General features: G+C 42.2%; 1 protein-coding gene across 1 annotated transcript; it reads left to right on the forward strand.

The window, feature by feature from the left end:
* The first annotated feature begins 216 nt into the window (after positions 1–216).
* Positions 217–19,017, forward strand: LOC121178709 (solute carrier family 45 member 3). The gene is made up of 8 exons (XM_041032999.1): positions 217–240; positions 3,871–4,330; positions 5,302–5,543; positions 6,287–6,399; positions 7,335–7,807; positions 7,904–8,169; positions 8,515–8,796; positions 17,840–19,017. The coding sequence occupies exons 2-8, from the start codon at positions 4,171–4,173 to the stop codon at positions 17,981–17,983; spliced, it is 1,680 nt and encodes a 559-aa protein (XP_040888933.1). The 5' UTR covers positions 217–240; positions 3,871–4,170; the 3' UTR covers positions 17,984–19,017.
* Positions 19,018–20,704: the final 1,687 nt, after the last annotated feature.

Consider the following 20,704-nt stretch of genomic DNA (forward strand, 5'->3'; position numbering starts at 1 on the left):
CTGGCATTCTTCACCCAGTCGTGGTGTGTGTGTCTGTGTGGGAAGATGTCAAAGTGTCTCAGCTTCCTTCTCTTCACATTGCATATTTACTGTGTATCTGGGCTCATCAGCACTTTTTATTGCTGTCGTGTTAACACCTCACACAGAGTATTACACACACGAACACGCAAAACACAAAGTTAAGGCATATTTCATGTCAGCCCAGGACAGACAAACGGTCTTCGTGCTCGGAACAACAAAGTGAGTAATTCTGATTTTATTCATCACCATCTGCTCTTCAGTCCCAACACAGCCAGTTCTGTTTGCAATGCTTCTTTCTTTCCTGCCATTCACTCATTTCAAATATAAAAGCTTATATTCTACAGCCTGACTCACTTTGTTTCCCCCCACAGTCACAGTTTTATTAGCAGGATCTGTCTGCAAGGTTTGTGATGGCTTCAAAAAAACAACATATTGCATCATGGGTAAAGTGTGGCTTTTGGGTTTATATAGTCTTTCCTATAGACTGTCAAATGGCAAATGGCAGAACTTTGACTTACTTCTGGAAGTTTGTCTGGAAGTGGAAGTGTGAAATTCCAGCTCAGTGTTCAGAGTTGTTGCGGTGGACGATGTTCTACATACTAAAAATAAGAATGTCTTTTTGCCAAATGAGGTGACTATACAGAATAAGATCTGCACTAAGGAGGACAGGACTTTCTTTACTTAGGTCCATAGGCTGTATTTGTTTACAAAATGTGCAGTAATGTAGAATAAATGTTAAATCATGAACAAGATCCCCTGCAGTTATTCTTGGTGCTGTCCTCAAGTCCTTAAAGACGCTGCAGGCGACTGGTAGAAGAAGTATTCTGATCCTTTACCAAAGTAAAAGTACCACTACGTGAATCAGAGCGTGTTAGTGGAGCTGGTGTTAAATCCTTTATATCCAGTTAGAGAGGATGCGAAGATAAAGCTGAAGGGTCATGTGTTGATTGATGGAGGAGGAAAGAAGAAGAAAGTTATGCTGAACACATGCGGCCATTGTTTGGACTTTTCTGCGATCTTTGCTTCTCTGTGAAATATTGGTAAATTTTACAGATAAAGTTAGCGACCCACTGATGAACACAGCGGAGCGTTTAGCAGCCATCGAGGCATATTTTTTCATTAGTTGGTTGAAAACAAAACACCTAAGAGGCAAGTGAATCTCTGTATTAAGACGTTAATACTTCGCTGTTGTATTTTCATCTTGCTCCCCAGCCTCCAGTTTACACAGCTTTAAAAAGTCTTACCCATGATGAGGTTGCTGTATTTTAAGAACCAAATGTTAGATGTAATGATGATACCGTGCAGATTAGGTTGCACATGTATGTTTTAGCATTTCCTGTCCACATGTTTAGTTTAGTTTAGTTTAGTTTTTTTTATGTGCACAAATATACAACAGCATAAAACCAGATGATAGATCAAGAAAAGAAGAAACAGATGAGACAAGAAAAGAAAGAATTAGACATATTAAAGAACTAATTAGACATATTAAAGAACTAATTAGACATTTTGAATAAAATGAGGAGACAATTTCTTTTTAAAATAATGACCTCAGGCACCATGACATCAGAGGGAAACTTGGTTGGTCTGGTCTTAATCTCCAGATTATTTGTTACCTCTCCTATCCCCCTTTGTTAGCTACAGTATATGACTCCATCACAGGTGCCTGTCACACTGAGCTCTGTCAGCATGATGACAGCACGCCATAACACTTCATCAGACATAGTAAACCTCTATTGTTGATTCCTTCCTTTATCAACTAAAATCCAAGAAAATGCTGTCACTGATTTACTGCAATGGAGTATTAAATTATTTTAAAGTTGAGTTTATAAGGTATGGATTTCATGTTATTTATTTATTTATTTTACTCAGGTTTTATGTTTCTTTTTGGCATAAATAGTTGATTTCTTCAGCCTTAGATTCTTTACTAGTGTTTAAGAAAAAAACAAAGACACAATCATGCTAATCTCTATAGAAACACATGGTAAGCCTACAGTATGGAGCCTAAGTGTATTATAATGCTGTTAACCTTCAAACTAACCTACTACTTTTAATATTACCTGTTAGCTAGAGAAACAGACGCCCTTTCAGGCTTACCTGTCATACTTAACCCTGAGAGATAAATCCACTGCAGGAGGGAAAGAAATTAAATGAACACATCATGTAACATGTAAAACCAAACCCTCAAACTGTCACAGGGTGATTGGCATGCCATAATGAGACAGCAGAAGCCCCGCCCACAGGTTCCACAGAAAGCATGATGGGAAAACCGGTCCTTCAGTTCCCAGCTTCTATTCCCCGTTAGCCAGAATTTCCTCACCTGTTGGCAAGAGTGTGTGTCCTGTCATCATTGTTTCCTCACAAGGATCATCTGGAATGGACACACACACTCGCACACATACACCCTCTCTGTCACACACTCCTGAGCTTTAGAGGGACGTTGTGATTAGACTGGGGAAGCTGCTGCTGACATTTCTAACCACTTTTGTTCCTTGAGGAGAGGTCGAAGGGCTGTTATGAGGCAAGTGAAGCAAAGGAGTAGTTTATTGCTCAATGCCTAATGTGTGTGTGAGAATGAATGTTTTACTGGAGCTTCCTGTTTCATGAGTGACTAAACAAAACAACACATGGGCTTTCAGAGAAAAGAATAAGAACTGATGATAGTGTTGCGAGAAAGTAACATTCAGTATGTGAAAGACATCTGTGTGGCTTACCATTGGTTGTATGTGCTACAAAGAAAACCAATAGGAGCTCAGGAGATATTAATGGAGCCTGTCATTCTCAAGGTTACTAACAGCAAACATTGTCAGTATTGTCAGCAGTAAACTGAGAGCCATCACGCTCTGTGTTCCTTACCAGCAACAAATGGTTCAGACTTTCCCTGAACACACCTCAAATCCCCTCTGTTTCTGTCTGAAGCCTAAAAGGTTTTATTAATTTTACTGGGAACCAACAAACTGCTGTTAAAGGTGTGTAATGACCAGAGAACAGAAAGCTAGATCACAGTGAGTGAACCCATTCACACTAATATATGGGTAACAAGCATGTTAATGAAAGATGTAAATTCAGGTGTCACACGTTACAGTTGGAGCGGGATCAGACTGGCCAGGCCACATCTGGATGTTGCTGGTAACCAGCGGTAACCAGACTCCAGGAAGTTACTGGTTGCAGCTCAGTAATGTGGCACATAAAACAGCAATTTGTCATTTTTATGCTTCATTTTCTGTTTGGATTAAACAAAAAGATAAAACGTGTTAATCTGAGAGCTTTTCAGGTCATGACCTTTGGCCAGGGCTAACTGTTTCCCCCTGAGTCTAGTCTTTGTGCTAAGCTACATTAGCCAGCTGCTGGCGGTAGTGAGCACACAGACATGAGAGTGGTACCCAATCTGAAGGACACCGGAGCACAGGCAGACTGAACAGACATGAGGATAATTAGAACCAATCCCAAATGCCTTCACCCCAAACAGACTCCACACAGACTCCACACTCCAGTCCCAGTCAAAAAGAGAAGCAATAACATAATAATGTCCAAAGAATAAATGCAAAGTGTTTTTTAGGCTTGGATGCATTCAGGTCCCCTCAGATATTAGACATATTTATACATACCGAGACTATAATTTGGACCTAGCTCTGACTCAGATCCTGGTCAGATCTTAGTTCCTGAGTAGTCCCATCAAGATTTCTAGTTCAGTGTCAACAAACCCTAAAGAGTTTTTCTTCTGATACAGCATTACCCGAGTACTTCTCAAGTTGTTTGCGCATTGCAGTCTTCTTACAACTGGTTCTTCATAAATGCTGGAAATTGTTTTATGAATGAAAGGTGTTTTTCTTTTTCTTTTTCATCTCTCAGGCTCAGGACATTTACAGTGGAGCAGACAGTTCTATTCTCTGAGCAGTGCAGAAAGACACCACACAAGCAGAAGATGTTCACAAGTTGGCCTCTGATGTGATGCCTTGTTCATCCTAAGAGATTGACACCTAACACCACAGAAACATCATGACATATCATGACATGGAAATGTTCCAAATCTGACAATCAGCCAAAACACCTTTGGGGAGCTCTTTTATTTAACAGCTGTGGTAACATATACTAATTATTTCATATACGTTTTCAAGACTGTAAACCTAAGTGGCAAGTGGAAAAACCAAAATGCAGGTGGAAAATCCGTTGCAAGGCCTGGTGTGGAAGTTGTTATTGGTGAACACTTTATCATGTGGGCTGGAGGTGTGCATGGCTGCAGGAACCGTCTACATCCCACCACTGCTGCTGCAGGCCGGCATGGAGGAACGCTACATGACTATGGTGCTCGGTAAGTGAATGAACCATACACACCGGGGGACCATGGGAGGAAAGGCCTGATGTTAATGGGCAAGAATCACCACTAAAAGACATAGACATAGTTGTATTTGTACTGAGAACTAAAGCACAGGATGGCATGGTGGGTTAGTGCTTACCACTGTGGTGTCATTGTCCTGGACTCAGACCTGGGCCTGTTCTCTGTGTACTTAATGTGTTCTCCCAGTGTTCATGTGGCTGAACAGGAAACACAGTCATTTTAAATAAAGGGCTCAGGATGTGGAGCAGGTTGCCCATTAAGCGAGGTATTGAACCCTTATTTATAAGTGGGTATGTGGGTGAATGAGAGCAGCACAAAGTTCAGATTTATGCTTAGGTTTCATTTTTATATGAGAAAAGGATTTGAGAATGAGGACTAACCAGTTATTAGTTTGCCAAGGTCATCTCAGGTGCACTTCAATTCCAACACTGTGCAGAGCTTCTAATGTTGTCCCTCAACTCTGATATAGTAGCATTCAGGTCCAATGTTACACCCACTCCAAGGCAGTCAATGTGTCAGTTCTGAACAGAGCATGTTCTACTATAACCTACAACTTCACATAGCTAATTATATGCCAACTCTTTGTCTTGGAAATTATGCTAAGTTTTTGTAACCAAGCAACTAGCTAGCCAGGCAAGCTATTGTTTCATCATGCAGAGCACAAAACATATTTTTTAAACCATTCTTTTCTTTGTATTTTTCATCTGATGATGATGAAGGGACAACAAAAAAGATATGACCCTCCAAACTCTTTGTATAGCATGTATCACATTTTACTATGGTGTCATGCACACTGCTTTAACATGCAAAGACTTCCAAAGCCGTAGTGCTACAGTATTTTTTGGTGAAAAAGACGTCTCATGGGCCAGTTTCACTTTCACAGTTTCTCACTGCTGTTTTCAGAACCAATGTGATAAAATTAACAGGCTTCCTCTTTCTGCCAGCGGTGGGTCCAGTTTTAGGTTTGATCTTTATACCGATAATTGGCTCGGCGAGTGATTCACAGCGAGGCCGTTTTGGTCGACCACGCCCCTTTATTTGGATGCTGAGTCTGGGTATTTTGTTAGGCCTGCAAATCATGCCGCAGGCCCGGCGACTGGCTGAGCTGATGTCCCCACAGAGCCCTTACTGGCTGCAAGCTGTCCTGCAGTCTGCAGTGGTGTGCCTGATGGACTTCTGTGGACAGGTGAGTTTTGCAACTGCCCACATTTACACCTAAACTTAAATCTGTAAATTAAGATGTGAATGAGTTGCTGTGTGGATCAAAGACAGACCAGGAGGAGTGAAATGACAGTGGTGCTGGTGTCACAATTCAATAATCAATTTCAAAAACAACAAAAAACTGCTTAATAATGTGTCTTACTTCATAAAAGTATAAAATAAGATAACAAAACAGAACAAATATGCTCAAATGTGTGTAACAAATGTGCTGAGAAAACAGATCACTGATCAACAGAGTGCTGGTGACTGTGCTGTCAGGAGGTTGTGAACAAAATCCAGGGAACTGTTTAAGAGACATTCCCCATCTATTAAATCAAAAGTCTTGTATTGAACAATGCATCAAGTTAAGGTCCCCAGTCATCCAGGTCATGCTCTTTCTAAGTGATATAATATTACAGATGGACTTGACTGAAGTTCTTGAAGACATTTCCTCTGTCATCAGAAAGGTTCCTTCAGTTCTAACTGACTGGTGAGGGGAGTCCTACGTATTTAACTTCTTGTGGAGTTGTTACACCTTGAGGGTCACTGTCATGAAAATCCTCCTCAGTTTTTCAAATTAATGCTTAATGCTAGGTGTCCACAAGATGTAATTTGTCCCATGACCAGTGGGGGGCCAAATGAGTCTATTTTAAGTTCTATAAACAGATTAATATATCTATCACAGTGGGTGTGATTTGGTGTCAGATAAGCCTTGTGTTGGCTCCTCAGGCCTGTCTCACCCTGTTGGTGGCCTTGCTGTCAGACCTGTTCCCCAGGGAGGAGGAGAACCGCAGAGCACTCTCTGTTAACTCCATGATGACCAGCCTGGGTGGATGCCTGGGGTAAGGTACTTAAAGATTTCTCCCTAACTGCTTCTGTGTCTTCTGCCTTTCACTTATGTGAATGCATGATGTAACATTAAGCTGCTATGGAGAGCACCCATTATTAACTGTATGTCACTTGCCTTTGTCTCCACTGTCAGGTGATGAGCCTCAGAGGCTCTGTTGCATGCACCCTCCTGGTGTCTTGTCTTGCCCTTTTCTTAACCCTGTCTTTCTGTTCCCTGATTATCAGTCTGCCGAGCTTACACTGTAGTCATTTTGTTGATGCTTCAGAGTGGTTTATGAGGGGGCAGGTACAGCAGGTCCCGAACCTTGAGCATCCCAATTAGGTATTATTAAAGACAGATACATAGCATTTAAATTCTTTATTCGCCACAGTTGTTAGTTTTCATCATCAACTGAGGTGGACATGAATGTCTGTCCCCGATTTCATGACAATCCATGTGATAGTTTCAGAGACATTTCACTAAAAAACAAAACCGACTGACAGACTGCATGGCTAAAAAAAGACTCAAAACAATCGATAAGTCACAGGTCACAGACTGTCCTTTGACAGCTGTCTTGCATGAATGGGTCCAACAGTGGCTGAATACACATTCAGAAAATATATGTTATACCATCTCCTCTATGAGAGGGTTATCATGGGTAAGCTCCATGGGAAGTATGGCATGTATTGCTGTCTGCCACTGTGTCTTTTTTTATTACTGCCACTGAAGCGGGCCAATGTCAGGCTTACATTTTTGTATATACTGGCTTTAAGATCACATATAAATTCAGGTTGTGGATAAAGCTCAGCTTTCTCTACTGACTAGCACAGACTTGAGCAGAACTTTAATAGTAGTTATTATACTGTACATGAATAATGGAATTGTGAGGAAATCTGGAGAGATGATGTGGATTGCATGATCTTTCAGTATCTTAAACTCTGCTCTCAGGTTCTTGGTCTCTGCTGTGGACTGGCGTCAAGCTCCCATAGCAACATACCTGGGAGGCCAGGAGGCCTTCATCTACGCCCTGCTCACCGTATTCTTCCTCAGCTGCCTCCTCACTACCGCCTTCATCCCAGAGGAGACAGGAACCAGAAGAGGACAGAGAAGGACTGTCATCTCTAGCCCTTTAAAATGCTGGACCAGCAGATACTGCACTCACTCTTTGCTGCCCCGGCCTCAGTGTTTCCATGTTGCACTGGGCCAGTGTGCATCAGCCTGTATATCAGTGTTACCTCGTGTGTATGCAGCGTGTGTGCAGATTCCAGCAGTCATATGGAGACTGTTTGTTGCGGAGTTGTGTAGCTGGATGGCACTTACGAGTGTTATGCTTTTCTTAACCGACTTTATGGGGGAGGGATTGTACCAGGGAGTGCCGAGCGCAGAGCCAGAGTCACAGGAAAGAGAACGCTACGATGAAGGTAGGGTAAGTGCTTCTTCAATTCTGTTCTGCCCATTCAGGTTTAATTCATTGAGTGAGATTGTTTTGTCTTATACACACATTTCTGTCTTTCCAGGTGTACGAATGGCCAGTTTGGGTCTCTTCCTGCAGTGCATGGTGTCAGTGCTGTGCTCAGTGTTAATGGACCGTTGGGTTGCTCTGCTGGGAGCCAGGGTGGTGTATATTAGCAGTGTAGCTTTGCTGGTGTTCACCGCCACTGTCATGAGTGTGTCAGACAGTGTGATGACTGTCACTGTCATGGTGGCTGTGACAGGATACACACTCTGCGCCCTTCATGTCCTGCCATACACTCTGCTGTGTCTCTATCACTCAAACCAACAGGTAAGTTTGAGGCACACATAACGCATTGTGCATGTAACAATAGTCATTTACAAACACTGGTCACTGCAAACATGCAAGGAGGAGTAAACACACCTGACGTCAATCATCACACCTTTAGATGCTGACATACATTTTTATATTAGAAGATATATAAGAAATTTAACACTAATTTAAACTCACGTTTTCTAAGCAAAGAAGTTAAAGCACCAGTGTGTAGGATTTAGTGGTGCTGGTGAAGTGAAACTACATCACAAATTACACATAAGACTTTGTATCTGAGAAGTAAATGATCTATATTTGACCTTATCTCTCTATTTGTTAATCTTTCATCCTTCTCTGTTTAAGGTTTTTTTCACCTCATCACATCCAGGACCTTGTTTGCTCAGAGAAAGTGATGACCCAGTACTTACTAAGCCCATCTCATCCTTCGGTCGAGCCAATCCTCACGCTAATGGCCACACAAAGGGGCCGACTTTATCTGAGGAAGACCCCTCTGTTGGGTTGCCCCACCTCTCACTGTTTGTGGGTGGAAATGAGAAGAGAGATGAACCAGGCTGCACACCAGTCTCACAGAGAGAGATGTGTTTTGACGTGGCGATACTGGACAATGCCTACCTGCTCTCACAGGTAAGAGTGAGTGTTTGGAACATGGGATTATTCTAATTACTGACTGTTGATTATTTATTAGAAGAAAACAGTACAAAATGTCATGACACACGAAGCTGATTCCAATATGTAAGCAAACCAATTCCAGTCCATACAAATGTGTTGGTCAGCTTTAGCAACAACATCAGGCACAAAATCATTGCAAAATACAAATTCCTCTGGAGGGAATATTTGCATTTATTGATTCATTTACTGCTGAATATATGCATCTATAGGCCTGACAGTTCAGGAGGCATCTAATCTGACTCCCACAGTCCCTTGGAGTCGTGACCAAAGTTTCTGAGTAACCCAGCAGCAGCTCTTTCACTGTGTAGCAAGTCTACTATTCTACTCAAACAGTTTGTGCTGGGAAACATCTTTGTGCATCTTGCAAATCATCAAACACTTTCTCTTGGTTGGCAAAACAGTTTAAACAGCTATCATCTGTGAACTCCTGCTCTGTAACTGTGCTGTCTTAGCCCAACAGCAGACGTGCAAGATGTCTGTTGTATGCCTGAAGCTTTCTGTTCAGTGTGTCAGACAGTGTGTCAGTCACCTCTGCCCAAAAGCTCGTAAAACACAGCGTAGGTTGTAGAATACTGACATATCACAGCTGTGAGTATGTAGCTGTACTTCTACTGTTCCTCTTAAATACACTGACAACAGACTGTAATGTCAATTTATCATATAACCATATATTCTTTAACATACATTCATATATTCTCATGAACTCGTATATTCAATTCTGGGTGAAGTACATATAACATGACCTGTAGTGGCCTAATGTACTTTGTTTACTGTACTTTGTGAAGACACCTATTATGTCTCCGGTGCCTCCGAGCACAACTTATCTCTATTTTTTGACCTTCAGATTATTTTGTCTCCCTGCCCTCCTTGCCATCCTGGTATGTGAGAAACAGGCATAAGTACTCTTGTAACTTGTAACCTGGGGTCAGACCTCGGTAGCATGACATGCTGCGTGAGCTCTGTCCTTTCTGCAGAAATTGATTACTCTGTAAACCTTATTTTATAATAAAACATCAAAAGACAATAACTGTCTAAAGAATTCTATTTCACTTCTCATCAGGAGGAAAGTATTTTTCCACCACAAACTTGGCGACGAGGATGGGATTGGACGTGTGATCTGGACTCTGTTGAAAAGACAGAAAGCCGGCTGCAAAGAAAGATTCCTCCCTGTGGGTGAGAAGCTGTCCTCAGACGGAGCCCGGTCATCGCTCCAATCCCGAAGGATTTAAAGGGAAAGAATCACACACGGTGAGAAGTGTTGATGTTGCTTGTGAGAGTTTGCAGAGTTAATCAGGGAATTAAACCGGTATATCTCGCATAAGCACTTGCAGACAGACGTGTCTTGGTTATTATTGTAGTGTTTGAGGATTTCTGGTGTATCTGCTTGAAAAAGTGGACCAGTTTATTCTGTAAATACAAGAGACAAAATAATCAGAGATAAAGGATGGGTAAAAGTCAGAGTAAGGAGAAGTTCAAAGTGGAGCCAACTCCCAAAATCCTCCCACCAATAATAAAACTGATGAAGGAGAAAAATCCTGAAAGCATGAATCAGTTTAAACAGTGGGTTGATTTGGGGTTTCCAGGAAATGGCAGCTTTAGCCTGAGACAATTAGACCAACTGAAGACATGTTTGGAGGCAAAAGAAAAAAAAAGTGCAGAGCGGCGTGCAGCGTTGTCCAAACGTAAACGAGAGAAGCATGAACAGTTTAAAGCAGACTGGAAGGCATATAGCATGTGGAGAAAAGAGGCAGAGGAGAGGGAAAGAAGGAGAAGATTAGGAGCACAGACACAAAAAGAGGACAAAAAACCTGAACACACTAACACATTGTATCCTTCTTTGTCCGAGGTACAAAAATCACAAAATCCATTCCGGCTGGATCCCGACCTGGACTCCACCCCCCCTCCTTACGCCCCTGTCCCAGGAGACGGCATCGGAGAGGCAGCTGGGGAAGAAGGTCCTGACAGCGGCCCCACAGCCCCGCAGACAAAGCCCGGGGAAAAGCCTGAATCAACCTTTGAAAAGGAGGATTCGGTTAAACCAAAGATATCGACTCCATCTCTGCCTACACCCATAAGACAATCAGACAGGCTGAAGGGAAAAGCACTGGCGGCCCAAAAAGGAGTGGGGGCTTTTCCAATGCTGGAGGCAGCTGGAGCCTCAGGTCCAATACTGGTATTCAGACCCTGGACTGATGAAGACATTGCAGAAGCCATGGCCCATGTCTGCAGCCCAGTTGACAATTTGACTCAGTTTGAGAGACAGTTGTTGCAGTTTGTTAAAGAATACAGACCAACAATGACAGAACTGAGACGGCTGATGAGCAAAATGTTGAAACATGACTTTCATAAGATCTCTGACTTCTTCACAGATGCCAGAATGGGTCTACGACTGACCGAACCTGACTGGCAAGCTGAGAGCAATGTGCACTTCAAAACTGCAGTGACTGACCTGATCAATGCATGTAAAACAGCTTTTCCTATGAGAATGAATCTGTCAAACATCACCTCCCTGTCACAGGGATCCGCTGAGTCATGCAGCGCTTTTCTGGCACGTCTCACTGCTGCTTTCGACATACACAGTGGGCTGACGAGGGGGGAGATGGGAGTAAACCCGCTTCAACCTTATGAGGTCCACCTGAAGGAACATTTTCTGGGACGTATGAAACCAGAAATAGCAGCTGGAGTAAAGAAGACCTGCATCTCGTGGAAAACAGCATGTCTACAGGACATACTGCAATATGCTGAACATGCAGAAGATCAACTACATGAAAAAGAGCAGAAGAACAAAGGAGCTCGTCAGAAGAAACTGGAAGAAGCTCAGCTGACTATGTATCAAGCCATGACAGGGCTGACTGACAGAGGCAGGAGCAGAGGACATGGCAGAAGACGTGGACAAGGACGAGGCAGAGGTGCTCCAGGCAGCCAAAGACAACCATATGATCCAGATGTTTGTTATTTGTGTGGCCAGCGAGGACACTGGCGTAAAGACTGTCCCAAAGCCCAAAAAGGGAACGACATGCCGTCTTTTCCTCCATCAGACTGAGGGCGGGAGGCGGGGGGGCGGACGCCGGTGACGGACCAGTCAACACACACACAACACAACACAAAATGGGGTGAGTCTCAATTTTTAAATGATCATGAAAAAGTACTGTTTGCTATCCAATACATTGAAGCTAAGGTTAATGCATGCAAAGCTGACTGTCTCTCTTTTACTATGTATTGTGAGAATAAACCAGGATACAAAAAGTTACCTCAATTAACACTGATAATAGCTGGACAATCAGTTACATTCCTGGTGGATTCAGGTGCAACGTTGTCTGTTTTGAAATCAACAGCGTTACTAAAATCTCCAAAGAAAAGTGGTAGAATGTGCATGACTGTGGGAGCAGGGGGAATTCCCATGATGGAGCCCTACACCAAGCCATTATCATGTACGTTAGATGATTCCACTGTTAAACATTCATTTTTGCTGTCAGATCACTGTCCAGTTAATTTAATGGGCAGGGATCTTATGTGTCATTTTGGCATAATCCTAACTTCAAGTCCCGATGGCATAAAGGTCACAAAAGCGCCTCAAATTATACAAATGGTTAAATACAGCCCAGACTCTCTGTTGTATGTTTATGAGTGGTTTCTGCTGTCGGGTGTAGGTTCAGTCTCATCACAACTCACTTCATTTGCACACACACATTGCACAGACGCAACTGATTACATGTCACCTGATTCACTACACTGCACAGCACATGTTTCAGAAGGGTCAGATGAAAGGTTCGAGAAAGTTTGGAACAGAAAGCCACTTGAAGTGGAGAAATTGAATATGACATGTATTTACTGGACAAAGAAGGCTGCTGCTGTCTCTGTATCTCTCTCTCATTCACAAGATGAGCTGTTTGATGGTGCGTCTCCACACGTGTCACTGGCAAAACCTGCCCACTGGACATGGCAGGAAATGGGACCATGGCTTCACAGACAACAGACCCTCTCTGATTTCAGGCCCACGAATGGGGATCCCAGAACACTGTACAGCGAAAGGGGTGATGTATATAAAACAAAACTTACATCTACTGCCTTTGTCGACAGAACGATTTGCTTGATTCCTAATACACACACCACACCTTGCATGCTTTTACACGACACATCAGTTGACATGGCTGAGCTATGTGAGGTGCCACCCTGTTTGTGGGCGCGTCACAAATATGACGTGGGGCTTATTGAGGGAGCCACACCTCTTGTAGTTCACCCAAAATCAGATTACAGACCATGCATGAGACAATATCCATTGAAACCAGAAGCGCTAAATGGTATCAGACCTGTTTTTGATTCACTTTTGAAGGCTGGAGTTATAGTTCCATGCGATGACTCCCCTGTCAGAACACCAATTTTTCCGGTTAAGAAAATCAGAGACGCAGATCAACCCACTGAGTGGCGATTTGTACAAGATTTGCAAGCAGTAAATGCTGCAATACATCCGCGGGCGCCCCAAGTTTCAAATCCGCATACAATTTTGTCATTAATTCCACCTAATGCCACTCATTTTTCTGTCATTGATCTTGCAAATGCTTTTTTCTCTGTTCCTGTTCATCCAGACAGTCAATTCTGGTTTGCGTTTTCTTTTGATGGTAAGGGCTACACTTGGACTCGCTGTCCACAGGGATATTCAGAAAGTCCTGGAGTATTCCACAGTGCACTGCGTGACAACTTACAGAGCCTCCATTTGCCTCTAGGTTCTGTCTTGTTACAGTATGTTGATGATTTGATGATTTGTAGTCCATCACAGGAAGCATGTAAAACAGATACAATAGCATTGCTAAAACATCTAGCAAACAATGGCCATAAAGCTAGCTTGTCAAAACTGCAGTTTGTTCAGACTTGTGTTACATATTTGGGACATGTGATCACAGCAGAGGGCAAATCTCTCTCTCCCAAACGCATTGAAGCAGTTCAATCTGTACCAAAACCAATCACCAAAAAGCAAATGATGAGTTTCTTAGGCATGACGTCATATTGCAGACAGTGGATACCAAATTATTCAGAGAGAGAGGCACCTCTCTCTTCCATGATTCATGGTAACAATCTTTGTGCACATGACAAACTGACTTGGACTGACGAAACTGACAAAGCCTTTACTGACTTAAAGGCTTCTTTGCAGGCTGCTCCCACACTGGGACTGCCAAACCCTGACCTTCCTTTTACTCAGTTTGTTGACCAGAAGGACGGATACATGACCTCTGTTTTGACACAGGAACATGGGGGTAGACTGAGACCTGTAGCTTATTTTTCCACCAAGCTTGATGCTGTTGCTGCTGGTCTCCCTCTTTGTCTGCGTGCTGTAGCTGCGGCAGAGAAGGCTGTGGTTGCATCACGTGATATTGTAGGCTATGGAGATTTGACACTCATGGTTCCTCATGCTGTTGCTCACATTCTGCACACACAGAAGACTTCTCATCTCTCTGCACAGCGTTGGTTGAGATATCACACTACTTTGCTTGATATGCCTAACATTACTGTTAAAAGATGCAGTGTACTTAATCCAGCAACTCTTCTCCCAACTGCAGCAGATGGAGAAGCACATGACTGTCTTCAGATTCTTGATGAAGTTTGCACACCCAGACCAGATCTTTCCACTCAGCCCATACCAAATGCAGACATGGAGCTGTTTGTGGATGGTTCGGCATCCCGCAACGTGGACACAGGTGCAGCTCGAGTGGGTTTTGCAGTAGTGACACCACATGACATTTTGCTCAGTGGCAAACTGCCATCACATTTTTCAGCACAAGCTGCAGAACTTGTAGCTCTTACTGAAGCCTGTAAACTGGCTTCAGGTAAAACTGTGAATATTTACACAGACTCGCGTTATGCGTTTGGAGTGGTGCATGATTTTGGGGCCCTCTGGCGACACAGAGGATTTCTTACATCTTCTGGCAAGCCCATCTCACACCATAAACTTGTGTCTGCATTGCTAGATGCCATCCTCCTTCCAGCATCCATCTCTGTGATTAAATGTGAAGCTCACACTAACAGTTCTGACTCTATTTCTACAGGAAATGCTGCAGCAGACGCAGCAGCTAAAGCTGCAGCATTGTCTGGTTCACCTTTCACAGTTAACTGTTTGATGTTGTCTAACACTCCTGACACCTGCTCACCTGCTGATGTTTCTGTTCTGCAGTCTCTTTCCACTCCTCAAGAGCGCACCATGTGGTCAAAATCAGGTGCCACATTTAAAGACTCAGTGTGGATGGGTCCAGATAACAAACCTTGTTTGCCACGTGCTCTTTTCCACTGTTATGCAAAACTGTCCCATGGAAGAGACCACGTGGGCAAGGGGGGAATGTGTGCTGCTGTTAATTCATTTTGGTATACACGTGGTTTTTCAACTTTTGCACAGGATTTTTGCAGGAAATGCCTAATTTGTGCATCCAACAATGCATCAGGGGCTATTCATATGCCACCTGCTGGTCATCCACCACCTGACAAACCTTTTGAACATTTAATGATGGATTTCATTGAACTAACACCAAGTGAAGGGAAAAGATACTGTCTTGTAATTGTTGACATGTTCAGCAAATGGGTTGAAGTTTTCCCCTCTTCCAAACAGGATGCTGGAGCTGTGGCTAAAGCACTACTAACTGAAATCATTCCTAGGTGGGGAATTCCTTCAATCATCAGCAGTGATAATGGACCAGGTTTTGTCAACCAAGCCCTGAAAGAAGTGTCAGACTATCTTGGGTTTGACATACGTCATCATTGTTCATATCATCCACAGAGTGCAGGTGCTGTTGAAAGAGAAAATGGCACCATTAAAGCAAAACTTGCTAAATGTTGTGATGAAACTGGTCTTTCGTGGGTTAAAGCACTTCCACTGGTGCTTTTCCACATGCGCACGCGAATAAGAAACAAATATGGCTTGAGTCCATTTGAAATCTTGTTTGGTAGACCCCCTCAGACAGGTGTAGGTCCAGTTAGGCATCCTCCCCTTACCACAGGTGCATGTGATGATGCTATGTTGAGATACTGTGCCAATTTGTCTACAGCTTTATCAGCATTGCATTCACAGGTGAAAAGTGCCCTGCCATCTGCAGCCACAGCAGTCCTCCACAACTTACAACCTGGAGATTGGGTTCTCATCAAAGATCACAGACGCCGTCACTGGAAACAAAGGCGATTCCAGGGCCCGTTCCAGGTTCTGCTGACCACTGAGACAGCTGTAAAGGTTGCGGAGAAGGCCGCATGGGTACACGCCAGCCACTGTAAACAGGTTCCTGAACCAACAGCCGACATCTAGACACCAGAGGAGTAAAGCTGAGGAGCTGACACAAATTCACCTCTAGACCCAGAATAATGGTCTAAGAATACAATTGACTCATCTAGACGTTGAGGAAGACAACTGGGGTGTACGCCGTGCGCTGCCCCTAACCTGCAGCTGCGTTGGAACCATCTGCAATATAAGAGTGAGGGGTGAAAAAAGCGCCCTCCTCCACCAGTAGCATGCCAAGCTCCAACAAAGTGACTACAGAGTAAAGCTCTGTGTCACCAACAAGAGCAACAATGTAAGGTCTATTGATAGGTCACTCACACACCAGATGGCCTCTGAGACACATGATGATGATGATGATGATGATGATATTGATGTTTTGAGTTTTTGTATTTTTTCCTAGCTTGCTATCAACCTAAGGACGTCTGTGTCCTACAAAAACAGCTAAATGCATATTTTAACATTTATCAGCTAATGATGTGTCTACTTAAACCTAAAGGAATGTAGTCACTGATGATAAATTTGTATATACTTTAGTGTGGCCATTTTATGGCCAAAGGGGGAATTGTAATGTCAATTTATCATATAACCATATATTCTTTAACATACATTCATATATTCTCATGAACTCGTATATTCAATTCTGGGTGAAGTACATATAACATGACCTGTAGTGGCCTAATGTACTTTGTTTACTGTACTTTGTGAAGACACCTATTATGTCTCCGGTGCCTCCGAGCACAACTTATCTCTATTTTTTGACCTTCAGATTATTTTGTCTCCCTGCCCTCCTTGCCATCCTGGTATGTGAGAAACAGGCATAAGTACTCTTGTAACTTGTAACCTGGGGTCAGACCTCGGTAGCATGACATGCTGCGTGAGCTCTGTCCTTTCTGCAGAAATTGATTACTCTGTAAACCTTATTTTATAATAAAACATCAAAAGACAATAACTGTCTAAAGAATTCTATTTCACTTCTCATCAGGAGGAAAGTATTTTTCCACCACACAGACCACAACTAGTAGAACAATTGTGCATTAATATTTTTATACCTTTTTTTTAATAAGTAAATTTTAGCCATCCCAGCAGCATATCCCTAGGGATGAAAACAACAGTGCATTGCAATGAAATTTTGTACACTCAGTCATGGTTCCCAGAAGGTAAATTCTAACTTAGATCCTTTTCATCTACTACCATCATCAGGTTAATTTTCTTTTTTTCAATACTTTTTAAAAAAAGGTTTTGGCCCAACACCTGCAAAGCTTCATCAGCCTCAGCTGCTAATTGACAGATGTTAGCACGCTAAAGCACCAAGCTAAGATGGCGAGCATGATAAGCATTATTCTTGCTAAACACTGCTACCATTATAACTTTGACCATGCTAGCATTTAACTAAAAGCACCACAAAGCATGGACTCACAGAGCGCTGCTTATGTGACTGACAGTGACACCAGCAGGACGTGGCTTGCTACTGACTGGTTAAGGCAAACCAAAACAAAAATAATCACCACCACCCTGCCACCCACCGCACCCTTCAATGTCCGACTTAATATAATATTTGGCAATTCAGTCTGATTACCAAAACTATACTCCTTAACATTATATAGAAATAAAAATAAATACATGTTTTTATTTAAATATATTTATTATATAAAGTAAATAAATATAGGAAAGAAATAAGCAGTTGGACCTTTAAACACATCATCTTGATCATCCATTTACAGTGTAATTCTGTATCTCCTGTAGGTGCTGCCGGCAATATGCCTCGGCTCAATAGTGCAGCTGGCGAACAGTGTGAGGGCTTACATGGCCTCTGCCTGCTGCTTCAGCCTGCTGGCATTTCTCTGCTCCACCAGGGTCATCTACAGCCTCACCGACCTCCAACGCTGACCACCTCTCCAGCAAGACCATCAGCTGAGGATTTTCTGTGGTACATAAGCTCTGCTGTGCTGATGCTGAAAGGGTTGCTGTGTGGAAAGAAATGAAAAAAATCCTGAGTGACAGAGACTGATCTTGTGTCAGAGGAGTTATTGCATTCCTTGAGAGTTTGAGGAGGTTCAGGGACCTGTTTGGGCATTGTGATATACAGTACATAAAGCAGTCCTTTAAAGATTGTGTTGTACTGCATTGCCAGTTCGAGAAACATGGTACGTGTCAAGTGTATCATGGGTTTAAGGCCATTAAATGAAATGTGAATGAATTCTGTGCTTTCATCACAGCCAGAGCAGTTTATTGCTGGTGCAATCATACAGCACACAGAATTTATGTTCATGTATAAAATGAGTTTGTTTTTGTATATTCTTGTATAGGGAGTGATGGGGAGCGGTATCCTGCTGTGTACTGTTGCTAAGAAACCACACTGGAGTCTCGACACTCCTTGTGTGGTGCATTATGCTGCAGTCTTCTCATCCATATGCTGTGTTTGGCTTCTGGAGGATCAGTTACAGCCAGTAAGCCGTAACTAAATGAGGATAATAACCCAACAGAAACAAAATCAACATTTAAAATAAAGCCGTGTTTGCAGCCAGGTGTCCCAGTTGTTTATTTATGATCTAGGTCAATGGCTAAGATATCATTTTAAAATGATCTCTACACACCCTGTTCTACTATTGTTCCACCTCTGGCAACAGATTATGTAAGCATCTCAGGGACCATACTGACTTTTCAAAGTTCGTATTTGTCAGATGAATAAAAAGGTAGATTCAATATTACCAAGGACATTCAAACACTTGTGTCTGTATTTCTCATAAAAGTTGCATGGAAATGTTTCAGTTAAAAGAGACCTGTGGATTTTTATTGGTGCCATTTTATACAAACACCTGGTGTATGTCTTTTCTGAAGCTTCCAGACTGTAACCACTGACATGTGGTGTCAAGTCTATTAACTGATGTTAAGGCTGACATTTTTCAATTAACATGCTCTTCCTTCAGATTTATTTGGACTCAATTCTAAAGTACACTGTAGAATATTCTGTTTGGTCACAGTTCTTCCACTGATTCATGTGAGTGACAAGTTAATATTAAAAAGCAGCATATCACTGTTGCAAGTGATAAGAGTTAATGTAGTATAGGTTGCAGTATAGGAGAACTGTAACATGTTTATATGTGTGTGATTTTGAATTATTTGAATCACCTTCTCCTCCTGGAGCAAAGAGTCACTATTTGAAGTCTGACTTTTTGTGGCTCTGCCGAACCACCAGAGGGCTCCTTTGTACAACAGACCAGCAGCACATCAACATCAAGCCAAGACTGATGAAGTTTTTTATAAAGCACCTTTGTACTTTATGATGTTTATCATGGTACTGGTAGTGTAAATAAAGGTTCTCCAAAAGAGCAAGACATTAGGATATTATTTGTTTAGTTTTACTAATGTCCCCAAATCAGTGTGATAATGGTTTATTGCTACTTTGATTAACGGACAATTTTAATATTAGGTCAAACATTAAATAAGAGTTTTAGAAATACACAAGCTACATTTTTATCTCTGAACCACCTCAGTGCATGTCATCAGTTGGATTTTTGGCGTTTTAGCGAAGCTTTCTGCTTTTCCTCTCTCCTCAAGATGAAATTCTCATTCTGTCATACCTTCAGACAGACTGCAGTTTTACAGTGTTCAGATATTTTGAGGCGATTGCTTGATGTATTCAAATATGTGTTACTTTTTTAATTCTTTGTGTCTTTTATAATTCTCCAAGTGACACACTGGACTCAAACTGTCAGCGTCTATGAGATATTATGAAAAAGTCGCCTTTTCAAATTATAGAAAGTGAAATGTACCATGTACTTGTTAATTTTGATACAGTAAGTTGCATCATAACCCATATAAATGCTAATGTGGAAACCATCTCTCTCTAGTAATCCTCTATATGTTCCGTATACTATCAAAATTAACCTCTGTATGACCCATTAACACCGTTCAGTCAGAACCTCCATGTGAGTCAGCTGTCAGCTCCTCTGACTGGAAAGAAGCCTGAAGAAGATGATTCCAGAGCTTGTGACTTTCAGGCTACACATGTTCCTTTTCACCCTGTTACCCTGACACCACTGTCCCAACAACAGTTACCATGTCACTGTTTTTCTATTGCCACTGACAGGCATGGCAGAGTCTGCTGTTCTTATTCTGTCTAAATGAAATAGCAGAAAGATGAATGTCATGCTCATTATAGAGGCTTTTGGGAAAATGTTGTCAGTCAAAGAAAGGAGCACATCTGCAGCATCATTACTGACCTAAATCTTAACTGTAAAAGAATCAAGAGACACAGACTCAAGTAGGCTGGAGACCCACCCAGGCAAAATAGGAAGCTGCCCCATGGAGGGCCCCAAACCCCCCAAGAGCTCTCAAAGGCCCAATTTATGGCAATAACTGATTAATATAAAATGAAATAGTCTGAAAAGACATTGCCTAATCTTGTGTCCTTGTGGCCCTGTGTCAAAATTAAGTTTTAATTCTAATGCAATGAAAATAAAAGTGGGTGATAAAGAATTATTTTTTTGACACTGATATGAGCAACTTGTTTTACACTCAGTGGGCTATCACTGCCACAAACACTTGTGGTGTATTATTTTGGCAACACTTTATTTTCAGTCCCTCTTTTTGACATTAATAAAAAGT

Source organism: Toxotes jaculatrix, chromosome 3 (assembly GCF_017976425.1).
Source record: "Toxotes jaculatrix isolate fToxJac2 chromosome 3, fToxJac2.pri, whole genome shotgun sequence".
NCBI lineage: Eukaryota > Metazoa > Chordata > Actinopteri > Toxotidae > Toxotes > Toxotes jaculatrix.